Source organism: Electrona antarctica, assembly GCF_951216825.1.
Source record: "Electrona antarctica genome assembly, chromosome: 14".
Lineage (NCBI taxonomy): Eukaryota > Metazoa > Chordata > Actinopteri > Myctophiformes > Myctophidae > Electrona > Electrona antarctica.
The window spans coordinates 25,478,422-25,493,104 of record NC_136795.1 but is presented as its reverse complement, the minus strand read 5'-3'; the positions used below and the strand labels follow the sequence as shown (position 1 = coordinate 25,493,104).

Here is a 14,683-nt window from a genome sequence, read left to right as displayed (position 1 = left end):
TGTCCTTGATAACTCAGAACTCTGGAAATTCCAAAACATTCCAAAGCACTCATGACCTCAGTGAATAATGGCAGTTGAGCTTACACAAATATCCTAATTTATTTGATATGAGAAGAGAGCCAACACAAAACAATATGAAATATCAATGATATCCAATTTCTTTACCCTAATGAATTCTATGACTGCAAAAATCTATTGCACTGTATGTGGTCCCACTGATGTCTCTGACATGTTTATCTAAGCTTATAACCCAAAAATGTATTTCATCCCTCATGAATGTTGAAGTTAAGCAAATATGATCGCTGAATTTAGTGAGTATAGCCTATAATCTTATCTTATCTGACTTTGCTTACTGAATAATACAACTAAATATGGCAATATTAGAGCAGCAAAATAGCATTTTTCATTGGAGAGTAGGAGTAAATATATGCATGGTTGACCTCAAGTGTGGGCATAATGATATGAGCAGCATGAATCTCAGAAAAACATGAGCACTTGTATTGTCATCTTAGTAAAAGGATCATGTTATGCTACCCTCGGATAACTGGATGTGGAGACTTTATTATACTACAAAATTGAATGAGTCCTGAATAGAATGTCTGACAGTATAACTTAAGTGTTACATACAATAGCCTAATAAAGAGCATGCACTTCAAGCTGCTGTAGCCTACACATAAAGTACAGAAACTTTAGACTAGGGAGAGAGACAGAGATGGGTGCAGAGAGGAGGGGTGGGGGCGGAGAGAGAGAAAGAGAGAGGGCGAGGAGGCGGTTTAAATAGTCTACTCTGTCTGATGATGCGTGTACTACTGCTGTGGGGGTATTCCAGTGAACCTATACCACGTGTTTTACCGTTAGAGTTGTAGGTAGTCTGGTCGGTGACGCGAGGTTTAGTAGATAGGCTCATAGGCGAGTCCATCACACTAGCTTAACTTCAGGAGAGCGAAGCGAAGGGGCGCTCAGTTGGACTTTAAAGGCATCACTTTGCTGTGTCACTTTGCTTTGTCTGTTGTTTCAAGGACTGTTTGAACAAATGAGTGGAAGTACATTTATAAGACTGTGTGTGGGGTTTCTCCTCGGTGCGACAGGTATGTTTATGTCCAATTCATTCATTTTCGGATTGCTTGCATGTTCTTCTCTTCGTGATCTATTTGTTTGACTATAACCGTTCACACATTATAATTAGGCCTACATTACATTGTATTACATTGCATTTGTATTGTATCATATTATATTACATTATAGCCTATTATATTGGCCTAACATTCTGAATGTTAGTTTGTTTCAAAAACGATTGTCAACAAAACAACATCAACATCATACAACAGTGGTACGGGAAAAAATAAATACACGGTGGTGTAGGCTACTTTATCAAAGAAGTGTATGTTTTCGCAAGTTTAGCTTGAAGCTTTAGAGAACTTTTGGAATACCTATGTGTTGTGTTAACCAGAAGAGGGCGGTATTGTAGTGAAAATGCGTAGATTTAGCTGGTTTGTAGCAAAATAAACATTTGGCTTTTTCGTTCACCTTCATTGTAAATAGGCTACTTTTTACACGTTAAAGTAGCCCTACTGCATACAGAATCTTAAGTGAGAGAAAGGTATGTGCACTCCCACAAAAAGTAGTAGGCCTAGTCTACTAGGCTAAACGTAAAAATTGGATTTCTCATAGTCATAAATTATGACTATGCACATTTCAGAATATTTGTTTGGACTATAATGAGTTGAGACGAAAAATGTGATCATTAGGCTACTTAAATAAGAATGAGAATCAACTTTATTGTCACATCAGGGTCTTTTTAAAGACTATTTGGTCTCTTTAGGCCTATTATTTATTTATTAGATGTAGGCCTATCATCATTTGTATTAATGATCTATAGGCCTATGTCTGCAAAGTGGGCTAAAAGCTGTCAAATGTGGAGTGGAGTAAAAAACTACAATATTTGCCAACGAGAAAGGAGTAGAATAAAGTACAACTTTTTTTACTTCTTTAATTTAGTAAAGTAAAGGTAGGCCTACCTCACAATTGTAGCCTACTTAAGTAGGCCTACAGTAAGCTACTTGAGTAAATACTTGTAATGAATGTTGCAGGCTACAAGGCCGCCTGTTGTTGACTGTCTCAACTGGTCTAAACATTCATTAAAACAAAATATGTGCTATTTGCACCTGACCATATGGTGGTGTTGGTGACCAGACTTTCTCCTTGTCCTCAAAGGTTCTCAAAGTGGGGTCCAGGAACCTCCAGGCGTCCATGGGAGGGGTTCCAGGGAGTCCCCTGCAAAAGCAGTTAATATAGCATCACAATCTTTTTAACCACTTTATCCAATATGTTGGCTATTCAAAAATATCAGATCTACAAGCTCAAAGCACGCCACTTCGTTCCATGCTGCGAGCGTGTACATCTGCTATTTGTTAAAAATATTGATGTTTGACACAAAACATTTTCAGATGGGGGTGTGTGGCCAAATATATATAGGCCTATCAATTATCATCAGGTCCTTGACATGAAAAAAGTTTGAGAACTACTGCTATAGTGTACACACAAGTCTCAAGGTAGATGGATTGGACCGTTATGTGTATGAAATGAGTAAGTGTATATGATTGCCAATCCTTCTGCAAGCATATCAAATCAATAGCATGGATGCAGCCAACCATGTTCCTTCCATTTATTGATTGACGTTGCCACTCTCGGCTTGAATATAATTCTAAAGCCTATTTTATTTGTATAATTTGCCAACGGCTTATCATGTAATTGAAGGTATGCCTGTGATCGACATGAAGCCCATTTCCACCAATGTTATGGAAAAAACTGAGATCCTGTAGGTCAGTGGTTCCCAAACGACCCCCGGGACCCCCAGGGGGGTCGGGACCCCCAGGGGGGTCGGACCCCCTGGGGTCATCTGGGGACCCCCTGGGGTCCCCAGATGATTAGCTTAAACAGGGTATACAGGGCATCTGCACATTTCTAATGCGACAATTTAAGGACTTTTAAGATCTTTTTAATACTAAATTGGCCAAAGTTTCAAATATTCCGTAAGAATTAGGCAAACATTGTGGAAATTAGCTTGTAGATCGGCTACTTCCAAATAACAGATTTAGATGTATACAGGTTTAAAGTGGTTAAACAGGTTTTGATGCAATACATTTTGCTGGGGACCCCCTGGAACTCCCTCAAGGACGACTGGAGGGTCCTTGATTACCCATGGACCAATATTTTAACAGTAAATATCAGTACAAATGCAGTAAAGATTCATTTATACATTGTTGTACAAATAGTGTTCCTCAGTGTTCACTCATCAAGGTAACACTGAAAGCAACCATTATAATAAGTCTTTGTATTGTTATTGGCTGTGTATGAAACAGTGGTGGAAAGTAATTAAGTACATTTACTTTAGTACTGTACTTAAAGGGGAATACCACTCATTTTCAACATTTTACTATGTCATTAATATACCTTAGAGTTGTTGTGTGGAAATAATAAAAAGGTTCCCCCATTCTGTGTTGCCTAGAACTGGAGGTCTGAAACGTGATCAGTAACATTACGAAGTTCATCTTTGTGATGAGATTATTCCCCTTTAAATACAATCTTGAGGAAGTTTACTTGAGTATTTCCAATTTTCTGTACTTTTACTTCTACGTCACTACATCTCAGAGGCAAATATTGTACTTTTACTCCATTACAATTAATTGAAAACTTCAGTTACTACTTTGTAGATTTTGATTATCGTTACAAAACATACAGTAACCACTTCAGCCCTATATATATTTCGGCCATTTGAAAATAGCCGAGCTTGTAGATCTGCTAAGTTTTCTATACATTTGAAAAATTGAAATGAGACATTCTGCATAATGAGTACTTTTACTTTTGGTACTTTAAGACATTTCGATGGGGGCGCAATTTTGCCAGCCGTAGACGGTGCTTTGTATATATCAACAAATGTTTATTCAGAGAACTGTTAGGATTTAGAAGGCATCTGTAGAATGCATTACTTATACACTTACATTAGGCTATATTTTAGTTTACCGTATTGAATTTCATTATACATTTCCTTAGAATCTATGTATGTATTCATGGTATTACATCTTTAGGTTATTTCCAGAGAAAGCTTGTGTAACATCTTGAAAACAGAAGTACATTTTGTGTAATGTATAGTCACTATGTTGTCACTGCCAGTAATAGAGAACATATATACTGTAGTCTGAGCTATACCCACTGTTTTTCAAAAGGAGAGGGTCAATAATAAGAGAGAATCATAAGTTTAGTAGAATGTAGAAAGTAGAATGATTTGGTTCTAAATGTGTGTTTTGGCATGGGATTGATAACACACAGAAAGCTACCACCTCTGCAATGCTGTCACATATTTTCTAGCACTGTGGGGTACCTATGACAATTATTCCCCCCAGATGGTGCCCATGGCCCAAATTTGGGATGCTGGCTCACAGACTATAACTGTGCTACCAACAGCCATTAAGACATGCAAATCCCTTGACTCCTTCAAAAACTCTCAAAGGGCACCTACGGACGGATGCAATTCGAAACTGGCCCCCGTAAAATCTGAATCCCCCCCTCACCCCCTTACTGTACTGTATATATTTATTTTCCATTTTTACCTCCTTACATGATTTCCTGTTTTTTTTTAGGGGCGCCAGCCCCTCCTATACACATATTTAATGTTTGTCTTTAGTTCAATCCTTCCAATAATAGACTATGCTGACATTGTTTATCAAAATACTTCTGAAACAAACCTCTATCCTCTTAATGTAACTTATAATAACCTCTGCAGATTCATACTAAGATGTCCTTATATGACCCATCACTGTGTTATGTATGAGACCCTCAACTGGTTAACTCTCAAATCTAGAAGGCACTTTCATTGGCTGATATTCATCTTCAAATGCATTCACTTTAACTACCCTGAATATTTAAAACAGTATTTGCATCCCTTTAGCTCACCATATAATCTGAGGAACACAGAGTATGCCTACCTCATTGTCTATTAGAAAAGAAGTCGGCCGACGTGCTTTCAAATACAAAGCTCCGGATGACTGGAACAATCTCCCCAGTTCTCTTAGATCGATTAACTCCCTCAATATCTTTAATTAAAGTCTCTATCCTTACTTATCTTCAAATACCCTGCTCCTGCTTCTGATGTGCCTCAGTTTGTTTCTTACATACAAACCTGCGAATATACTGTCATTTGACATCTATGCATGTGCACGTTTGTAGTTGTGTACTTATTTCATGTCATTAATGCATTTTACTGCATGTGCATACGTAACAGTCTGTTTTTGATTTGATCTCTGATTTTTGATTTATGTTCATTATATGAGTACTAATGTGCCTTATTCTCTGGGTGATTAGGTGGGGTGGGAGCGGCCAGCTTGGGAGAGCTTTCTGTTTTGTTTTGGCATGGATGTATTTGTTGTAACGTTTTTGTCTACTGTATATATATTGTATATAATATATTAGCGCCCCTCACTTCACACGGATGTGATTTTTTTTATATAGAAGTGTATATTTGTCTAAATGTGTCTAAATTTAAATTTAAATGTGTCTTCACTTAGTAAGAGACCACACCTTCGCTCAAGATTAACAGTTTATTGAAACAGAATGAGATGAATGCGGAGTGGAGTGAGGAACCCAAGGTAGGGCGAGACTCAGGGTGGGGGCGTATAGTCTCTGGAGCTGACGGTCATCTTTGCTCTGCTCGGAAAGAGCGGTTGGTCGTCTCTGCTCCGTCACTGGATTCCTAGAGAATCGAGGCGGAAGGAGGAGGTTGGGGTGGAGGAGGATGGCGATTTTGAAGAATAGTGAAAATAGCCGATCTACAAGTGCAGTACTCACAACCCATGTTTGGTCTGTCGTGGAGCAGAACAAACAACTTGGTTGAGAGACTGCAGGTGTATTTATACTGTGGTGATTGCACCGGGGATTGGCCGGGTGATAATGAAAGGCAGGTGAGTTTGATGAGGAGGGAGGAGTTGTTGATAATGAGGGAGGAGTGGTTAAGGACAAGCGGAAGGAGGTCTCTTCTCCCGAAACTACGTTGTATAAATACAACTTCCCTAAATTTGTCTAAATGTTCTGATGAATTGAAAATCAGACCTGTCTTAAGTGAGTGGTACTGTACTGTACTGTACTGTACTGTACTGTACTGTACTGTACTGTACTGTACTGTACTGTACTGTACTGTACTGTACTGTACTGTACTGTACTGTACTGTACTGTACTGTACTGTACTGTATAAGCCCTCCCCCCTGGCCTGTGTGTGTCTGTGTGTTAGGCTGTGCAACAGTGACACTTGGTGGTGAACAAACGCTATAGCGCTATTTCCGTGCTCAGACACAGCCAGGGACACAGGGACAGACCCAGGGACACAGCCACACACATAGCTGTCTATAGGAGTGGTTGCACCACTCAAAAAGGTGTAATGCTTTATCAGTGTGTCGTTCACAGTAACAGTCTTTGTAATGAGTTGTGCTTTCATGTGAAATGTACCCATTCTGCAAACTGTTAATAAATACTTCAATCAATCAATCAATCAATCAATCAATCAATCAATCAATCAATTCCGGACTTTTACTTGTAATGGAGTATTTCTATATTGCAGTGTCGATACTGCCACTGAACGCAAACAATAATACGTCTTTGTATTATCATTGGCTGTGTAGGAGTCCATGCCTCCTGTCCTATCGAGCTGAGCCCTCCCAGTGTTGTGGTGAGATATGGAGAGTCTGTCTCGGCTAACTGCACCACCTCAGAAACGGAACATGACGGCATGGGTTGGGAGTCTAAATCCGGGAAAAATGAACCTGTGTACGACGTCACCAGTGTTGTCTGGGATGTCGCAAATCTACAAGAATGGGATACCAGGCCAATATGCTACATCTACGTCATAGATGGAGAACAGTGTCACAAGACATTACCAGTCGTCGTTTACAGTAAGTCTTGATTGTACCAGTGTTAATTTCATAGACTAAATCTTTTCGTGGACTACCCTTTTCCACTGGAAAAAGAACTAAGCTATGATGACTAAAACTAAGACTAAATATAGGCTAAAAGATACAAACTAGACAAAAATATCAGGGAGGCACTATAGTGGAGAATAAATCCAGTAGATTGTAAAGACGTATGGTTGCGCTCTGAAAGTAGCAGATCTACAAGTACACAGCATGCAACCAACTGAACCAAGTGTAAAATCAGGAATTACGACGCCATCAAGGCATGCCAAAATCCATTTTTGGCGACAAAATCAACTGTAGATTTAGTCGATAAAAATCTTATGATATTTAGTCGACTAAAACTAGACTAAAACTAAAGCATTTTAGATGAATAAAATATGACTAAAACGAAAAGTTGCTGTCAAAATTAACACTGGATTGTATTGTCTTTGCACAGCACAGAATGAGACTTATTATACGTAGGCTCTACCACAGTTTCTCATATTTTATGTCTTACAGCCTTTCCAGACAGCATCAGCATCAGCTCAAATGCAGACTCTGCTGTGATGTCTGAGGGGGAGCAATACACCATCACGTGTGACATCCCTCGCATAGCTCCTGTTCAACATCTCACTGTGACGTGGTACAAAGGAAATGACACCAAACTCAGCACGCAATCTTTTGCTGATCGCACCAGCCTAAAAAACCAGACTGTGGCCGCTAATTTCACCTTTCATGCCAGTAGAGGGTATGATGGAGCCCGTTTGAGATGTGAGGCTTCTTTGAACCTAGGACCAGTAGGAGGACCTCAGCTTTCTATCTTTTCAGAGGAGTATCCGATTAAGGTTCACTGTAAGTATATCACATTTTTGTGTTGCTTCGTAATGCTTCGTAATGACTTAGCTCTGACATTTGAACCTCTTGAATTCAGTGGTATACAAGTCAGAGTTTGGATAAAGCTTACACCGTTAACAACTACTATTACATAGTAGTTAGTAACCCAGAACAAGTTGCTACTTCTAGAAATTGTTCAGTAATCTTTCTTGGACCACACAGCTGTTATAAGACCAAGGCACATAGTACCAGAACAACCCCCCAACAACCCCCCACCTGTCTGTTTTTTGTTTTCTTCTTTTCATGCAATACTTTTCTGCAAAGAATTTGGAATAATTTGTTGCAAAATGTTCCACTCTCTTTAGATGGACCAGACATAGCATGTTCTAACATCACAATATCGGAGGGTCAGAATTTGGAGGACCAGTGTTCTGTGACAGGAAATCCGTCTCCAACCATCACATGGTTTAAAGATGGACATCCCATCGATCAAGCAGTCGATCTGTCGAGGCACAATGCAGGCCTCTACACCATTGAAGCTAAAGGCTATATCAATACCAACAGAACTGTGCATGTCTTTGTGATGTGTAAGTCTCACATTCAGCCTTCACATACACCAGAGCCTATAACCGAGATAGACTGATTTCATTACATTAACGGTCCCATCAAAACTGGGAAAGCATCTATGTCATTTTAGATTTTAGCCATATTTTATACTTTGTGCTATTCCAAAATAGTAGATATACAAGCTCATAGTGCCAGTTTCATGCCACGCTATGAGCTTGTAGATCTGCTTTTTTTTATATCGAAAATGTGTGTAAATCTTTTAACATACTTTGTTTTTTATGCAAACATATTTAACTCAAATATTTGCCTCTGAAGGTCCCTGGAACTAAATATTTTGAGATGGGGGTCTCCGAACAAATACATAGGCCTGGGGGTCCTTCACACGAAAACGTTTGAGCACCACTGAAAACACAAGTTTCAGAAAACTGTTAGGGTTTAGAATTTGTAGAATCATCACAATCCGGAACTTTTTAAATTAATACAATATTATTAGCACATTGGCATTGATTGGATATGGTCCATTGAGAAATGTGTAAGGTAGGATACCTACTGGTTAACAAGTACAGTAGTAGCCTGAAGCTAATAAGCTCAATATGGCAAAAAAGGGATTGCCTCTTGAAAAAGTGGTAGAATTGCAGGAGACCAGGGTTCGAATGTTGTTCATTGAATGCTTCTCACTGTCCACTGAGATCTGTTGTTTTTTCAACTTAGGGCTCCATCTTGCGACACCCTTATCCCTTATCCCTAAACTAATTTGCCATTTTTTACTATTTTAAAAAACCTTTTAAAATATTTCTGAAACTAGCCGATCTACATTGAGACATTGTGAGCTTGTAGATCGGCTATTTGAACTATTTTAAAAGGTTTTTTTAAATAGTAAAAAATGGCAAATTAGTTCAGGGATAAAGGATAAGGGGTGGCGCAAGATATAGCCCTAGGTCGCTAGCCCCTCCAGCTTTGTGTGTGTTTGTAGCACGGAATGTGATGATTTGATTGGCTGATGTATGATGATAAGAGCGCCCGCGGCCCCTCACTTCACACAAGTGTGATTTTTTTCTTTATGGATTGCTTTCAGATGGACCAGAGATTCATTGTCCCAGCACCTACATTGGTGTTGAATATGCTCCCATCAACATTAGCTGTATGGATAACATTATTGGATACCCGTCACCTTCTATAACTACATACAGAGACCGAGACTGGGAAGAAGTCGTGTCCCTCCCAGAGAACCCATCAAGACACGACGCAGGACTCTATACGATCATAGCTTCAAACGGATATTCGAATGTCAGTCACAACTTGAGGATTGATGTCTCATGTAAGTTACTGCATATCACTGAAAAATCTCAAGATGTACTGATGAATGAATTGCATTGTGTGTGTGTGTGTGTGTGTGTGTGTGTGTGTGTGTGTGTGTGTGTGTGTGTGTGTGTGTGTGTGTGTGTGTGTGTGTGTGTGTGTGTGTATAACCACTTTCAATGTAGACATGTAATTTTAGGTGAAAATTGGCACTTAAAATAGAGAAAATAGCAGATGTATATGGTCTATTTTCGCTATTCCTCATATGACAAAGTAACCTTGTATCTCCAAATTTCAACATTTAGTTTTTTCATAATTGAATGTCCTACTCGTCACTACAGTGTTACACTGTGACTGTGAGCTATTTTTGCCACTGTCACTTTAATGTGAAAGTGTGTACGCACGTGGGTTTGTTTATAAATATTGAACCAATGAAAAGTATTTATTAACAAGAGCTTGTGACTAAATTTGTGACTAAATAATAACTACATTGGATAAAGTAGAGCGTTTCTTCCATTTTCTTGAAAGTAACAGTTTTGGACATTATACAATGTTTCCACCTGACAGTGACGATATGACATTTTATTTTAGATCTAACCTACCATGTATCATGTACCTCCAGATCCACCATCAGCAATAGTTGAGCTTGAGGACGATGAAGTTGACGTTGGTTCTTCTGTGGAGCTGAAGTGCGTCTCCAACAGCAACCCACGGCCTGAATATTCCTGGATTTATTTCCGGGCTGCCAATGTAGAGGTGAAAAATGAAGATTATGTATCCATTCTCCTCATCCACAATGCCACTGCCAACAACATGGGGTCCTACACGTGCATTGCCTGGAACACCAGAGGAAATGTCTCTAGAACAGCCAGAGTCACAGTTAAAGGTAAGGATCAGGTCCTTGTGTATAGACTACAGCACTGGTTGTACTGATTGGGTTGTCATTTAGGGATGTCGGATTGGACTTGAGGATAAAAAGTGAGGACGCCACTTGAGGATAAAAAGTGAGGACAGAAAAGTGAGGACGTCACTAGTCACTTCACACAGGTGTGATTTGTTTTGCTGCCGATCCGATTACGATCATTTGAAAATGACGTGATCGGCGGCAGTGGCTCAGGGGTAGAGTGTCCACTTGGCAACTGTAAGGTTCGATCCCGGGCTCCCCCAGAGTTAAGGTGGCCTTACACTAGCCGATTTTTTTCAATATGAAATCTGATAGCACCACACACTACAGGATAATCGGAGCGGGGCAGAGCAAATATCAAACATTCTTGATGTTGATCGGGCCGATCCCGATCGCGCTTTGAGCGGCCCCGAGCAGATCGATTGAGTCGGGCACCCCCCGAGCGTCAAAAAATGCCCGATTATCGGCTAGTGTAAGGCCATACCTTTAGTGTCGAAGTGTCCTTGAGCAAGACGATGAACCCCTAATTGCTTGCGGTGAGCAGGTTGGGGTTTCCTCCGCCACCGGTGTATGAATGTGTGTGTGTGAAGAATGTAATGCACAATCTATGTAAAGCGCCTTGGATAAAGGCGAAATTAAAAAGGCTATGAATCACTGGTTAGACAGGTACCATATACCTGTAGGACAGTGGTTCCCAAACTTTTTCATGTCAAGGACCCCCAAATCAACATTTATTAGGCCACGGACCCCCCATTTGAAAACATATGCCAGTGACCCCGATAAGGGAGGATTTTTACGGCTCTAGCAGTGATTCCGAAACAAGGACCCCCCTAGTTTCACACGCATTATGCTACGGACCCCCGATTTAATGGCATTTCTATCTCTGGTACCCCAATTTATATTGTAAAACCACTGTTAATTTAACTCTGAGGCTTCGTACACACCTTTCGGACACACAGATCTGTCCGACCGACCACTGATTACATTTTTATGATTTGATGCCTCCATGTCCCACAATGCTTTGCGCGATTTGGGCGGTGCTACGACACGCGGAAATAGATGCACATATGTCCAGTGTAGTTTTCTTGACTGCAGCAGCAGCTAGCGGTAGTTTGTCGAGGCCGTTTTTCACACTCAAAGTTCACTTGAAGGTCCGGATCAAGGACCAAGGACCAAATATTTGCATTTTGATTTTGGTCCGTTTGGTGTTCACACTGGACTTTGTAAAGCGTACCAAATATGTAAACAAATGACACGTGGACATGTTAAGCGAACCAAATAGTGAAAAAAAGAAAAGAGACGGAGGGAAAAATAACATGAGGGGGTTCGGGGAAATCACTGTCTACAATTTTTGGGCGCAACCTTCAGTCACACAGAGAGAAGAGAACAGCAACATGAATCATGATTGCAGGCAGCAACAACTTGAAATTGCATTAATTCTTAATAATTATTTTATTAGCCAAATAAGACAACAGATGAACAGAGGAGCAGGTGTTTGAACAATAATGTGCTTGCTGCTGGTGCATACAATTCACCGGAGACGTATAGCCTACAACAAAGTATCCCCGAATCCCGATAAAAAGGACTTTTCTTCCATGTGTGCACCTTAACCTGATTCGATATAGGCCTATGTTATTTCTGCGCATCAAATCGACGGGCATTTCCATGCCATCTTATGGTTGCATGTCGAACCAATGCTCCGTCGGACCATAGTATGCCTCCCCAGCTGCGCTGCAGTTGACCTATAACACGTCTTTTGCTATAGTGATGTAATCAATTCATCATTTAGGACCACCTGTGTAGCTTATTTAACATTTGCTCCATTGGCTCTTTATGCGTGCGGCCGTGCGCTAGAGCGAGACAGGATGATTTTAAATATTTCTCTGTCTGCGTCTCTCCCATAGAGCTATAAAATATATCGGGTCTCTCCCCCCACATGTGCGCGCGTCATAACTTTGCGTGGTGGCGGTGGCGCATGCTTAAAATAAACAGATCTACAAGCTTACATCGTGTAGCATACCATAAGTACCATTCGTGTCGATAACTTGTACATCTGTTATATTTGCGCATGTGAACCTCGTACGCTGCCATTACATTTCTACTCTAGGCTACTCATAGACATATATGCGTCTACTATTAAAATCAATAGTGATCCCCGTAAAAAAGACTTGCTTTTAGAACTAATTATTAATGCAGCCTCACAACTGCCGAGGCCCGACGGCTATTTTGGCTATCGTCCTGTATTTCTGTATATAGAATAGAACTTAGTACCAGACTGGACTCTCACTGGAGACAGCCCTGCGCAACTTGGACTCTCCAAGTTACGCACGGCCGTAGCCAAAAGAAGACATACAAACAAGCGATATAGTCTGTGTCACGTAACTCAGAAGACTACAGCCTAAACCCCACCCAGTGCTGTCAAGAACGGAAGTTCTCTCCTATTAGTTGGCGGTTAAAAACCACCCTTCTGTCCGATCTGAAGTCCCACCCTGTTCGTTGGCTGTTTTGACTACAAGGTGTCCGATGTGTTTGTTGTGCCCTCCGCCCCCACATCGGACAGGTTTGTCCGATCAAACGACGTGACTCCCATTGAAAATGAATTGGAGCAGCAATCAAATAGCAATCAGGCATCGCACACGGACCAAACATTTGTTCTTTAGGTGTGTACGCAGCCTGAGGCCTAGTTCACACCTACACAACAAATGTTTGGTCCGTGTGTGATGCCTGATTGCTTTTTGATTGCTGCTCCAATTCATTTTCAATGGGAGTCACATGGTTTGACCAAACATTTTTGTTTGATGAGGGGGGAGCAATCAGCAATCAGCCATCAAACACAAATGTTTGATCAAACCATGTGACTCCCATTGGAAAAGCATTGTGGTGGCCCAAAAAAACAAAAAAACGACCAAACATTGCTTGATTGGTGTTTGGTACGTGTGAATGCAGCCTCAGGCCTAGTTCACACCTACACAACAAATGTTCGGTCCGTGTGTGATGCCTGATTGCTTTTTGATTGCTGCTCCAATTCATTTTCAATGGGAGTCACATGGTTTGACCAAACATTTTTGTTTGATGAGGGGGGAGCATTCAGCAATCAGCGATCAAACACAAATGTTTGATCAAACCATGTGACTCCCATTGGAAAAGCATTGTGGTGGCCCAAAAAAACAAAAAAACGACCAAACATTGCTTGATTGGTGTTTGGTACGTGTGAATGAGGCCTGAGAGTGTACAAATGGAACCAAATGGACCCGTTAGGGTAACTCTCAGAGTTACAGACCCATAAGGGTCCATTTGGTTCCTAACTATATCTCTAATTGAGCTAGGTACCCCCTGTAACTCCCTCAAGTACCCCTAGGGGTTCCCGGACCCCACTTTGGGAACCACTGCCATAGGATACAGATACACATTCTGATTTTACACCACAATGTAGGCTATGTTGTGGCAGCTGATATAAGCATAGAATATTGCCTGAGCTATATTGTTTTCATAAAGTAAACAAATTTAGAATTTACGGTTATTTGGCAGTTTTCTCCCGTTAAGATTTGTATTAAACCATCATTCTAAGAGCACCACTAAAAAACATGACACTGCGTAGGCATACTGTAACAGGCTTTTACATTTATAGATACAGGCGGTGTCTGCACTCTGCAGCCTAGTGGGGGAGGGTTCTTTCCTTCCTCTCCTTTACTCCTATGATATTTAGCTGGAAGTCGTGTAATAGACTCAGCACGGCCACCACCAGTAGCTGCCTGCTTGGCTGCCTGCTTCCCAAGGCAAAGGGCTCTGAGTCTGCGGCCAGCAGTGAACTTAAAGCAAAGGAAAACTTTTGTTCAAGCGGAACATAACGGGAGGGGGCGGCAGCTTTTCAACGCGTCGGAAAACCCTCTTCTTCTAAAATCTAAATGGAGGATTTGCACTCTGTTCAGTCTGTTGTTCTTCTCTCAGTCGTTTTGATTTTGGAGTTGCTGTCGCTTTCAAACGGGTCAGAAACAAGTAAGTAAAAGTGGGCCAATTACTGAGATCACGTTTCCCTTGTTTTGGTTGAAAAGTCATTACGGTAGTTAGAAAGAAGGGTGACGGTGTGTCGCGTGCCGAAAATAGCCAATGAATCTACAATCTCACAACGCGTCGCATA

General features: G+C 40.8%; 1 protein-coding gene across 3 annotated transcripts in view; it reads left to right on the top strand.

The window, feature by feature from the left end:
• The first annotated feature begins 834 nt into the window (after window positions 1-834).
• The window catches only part of LOC306937502 (hemicentin-1-like), a 30,680-nt gene continuing 16,831 nt past the window's right edge, over window positions 835-14,683 (top strand). For all 3 annotated transcript variants that reach the window (XM_079521328.1, XM_079521327.1, XM_079521329.1), the window contains exons 1-6: window positions 835-1,088; window positions 6,672-6,941; window positions 7,461-7,793; window positions 8,141-8,362; window positions 9,418-9,660; window positions 10,264-10,527. In XM_079521328.1, coding sequence (XP_079377454.1) covers window positions 1,034-1,088; window positions 6,672-6,941; window positions 7,461-7,793; window positions 8,141-8,362; window positions 9,418-9,660; window positions 10,264-10,527 — 1,387 coding nt within the window. In that variant the 5' untranslated portion in view covers window positions 835-1,033. The remainder of the gene's footprint in view (window positions 1,089-6,671; window positions 6,942-7,460; window positions 7,794-8,140; window positions 8,363-9,417; window positions 9,661-10,263; window positions 10,528-14,683) is intronic.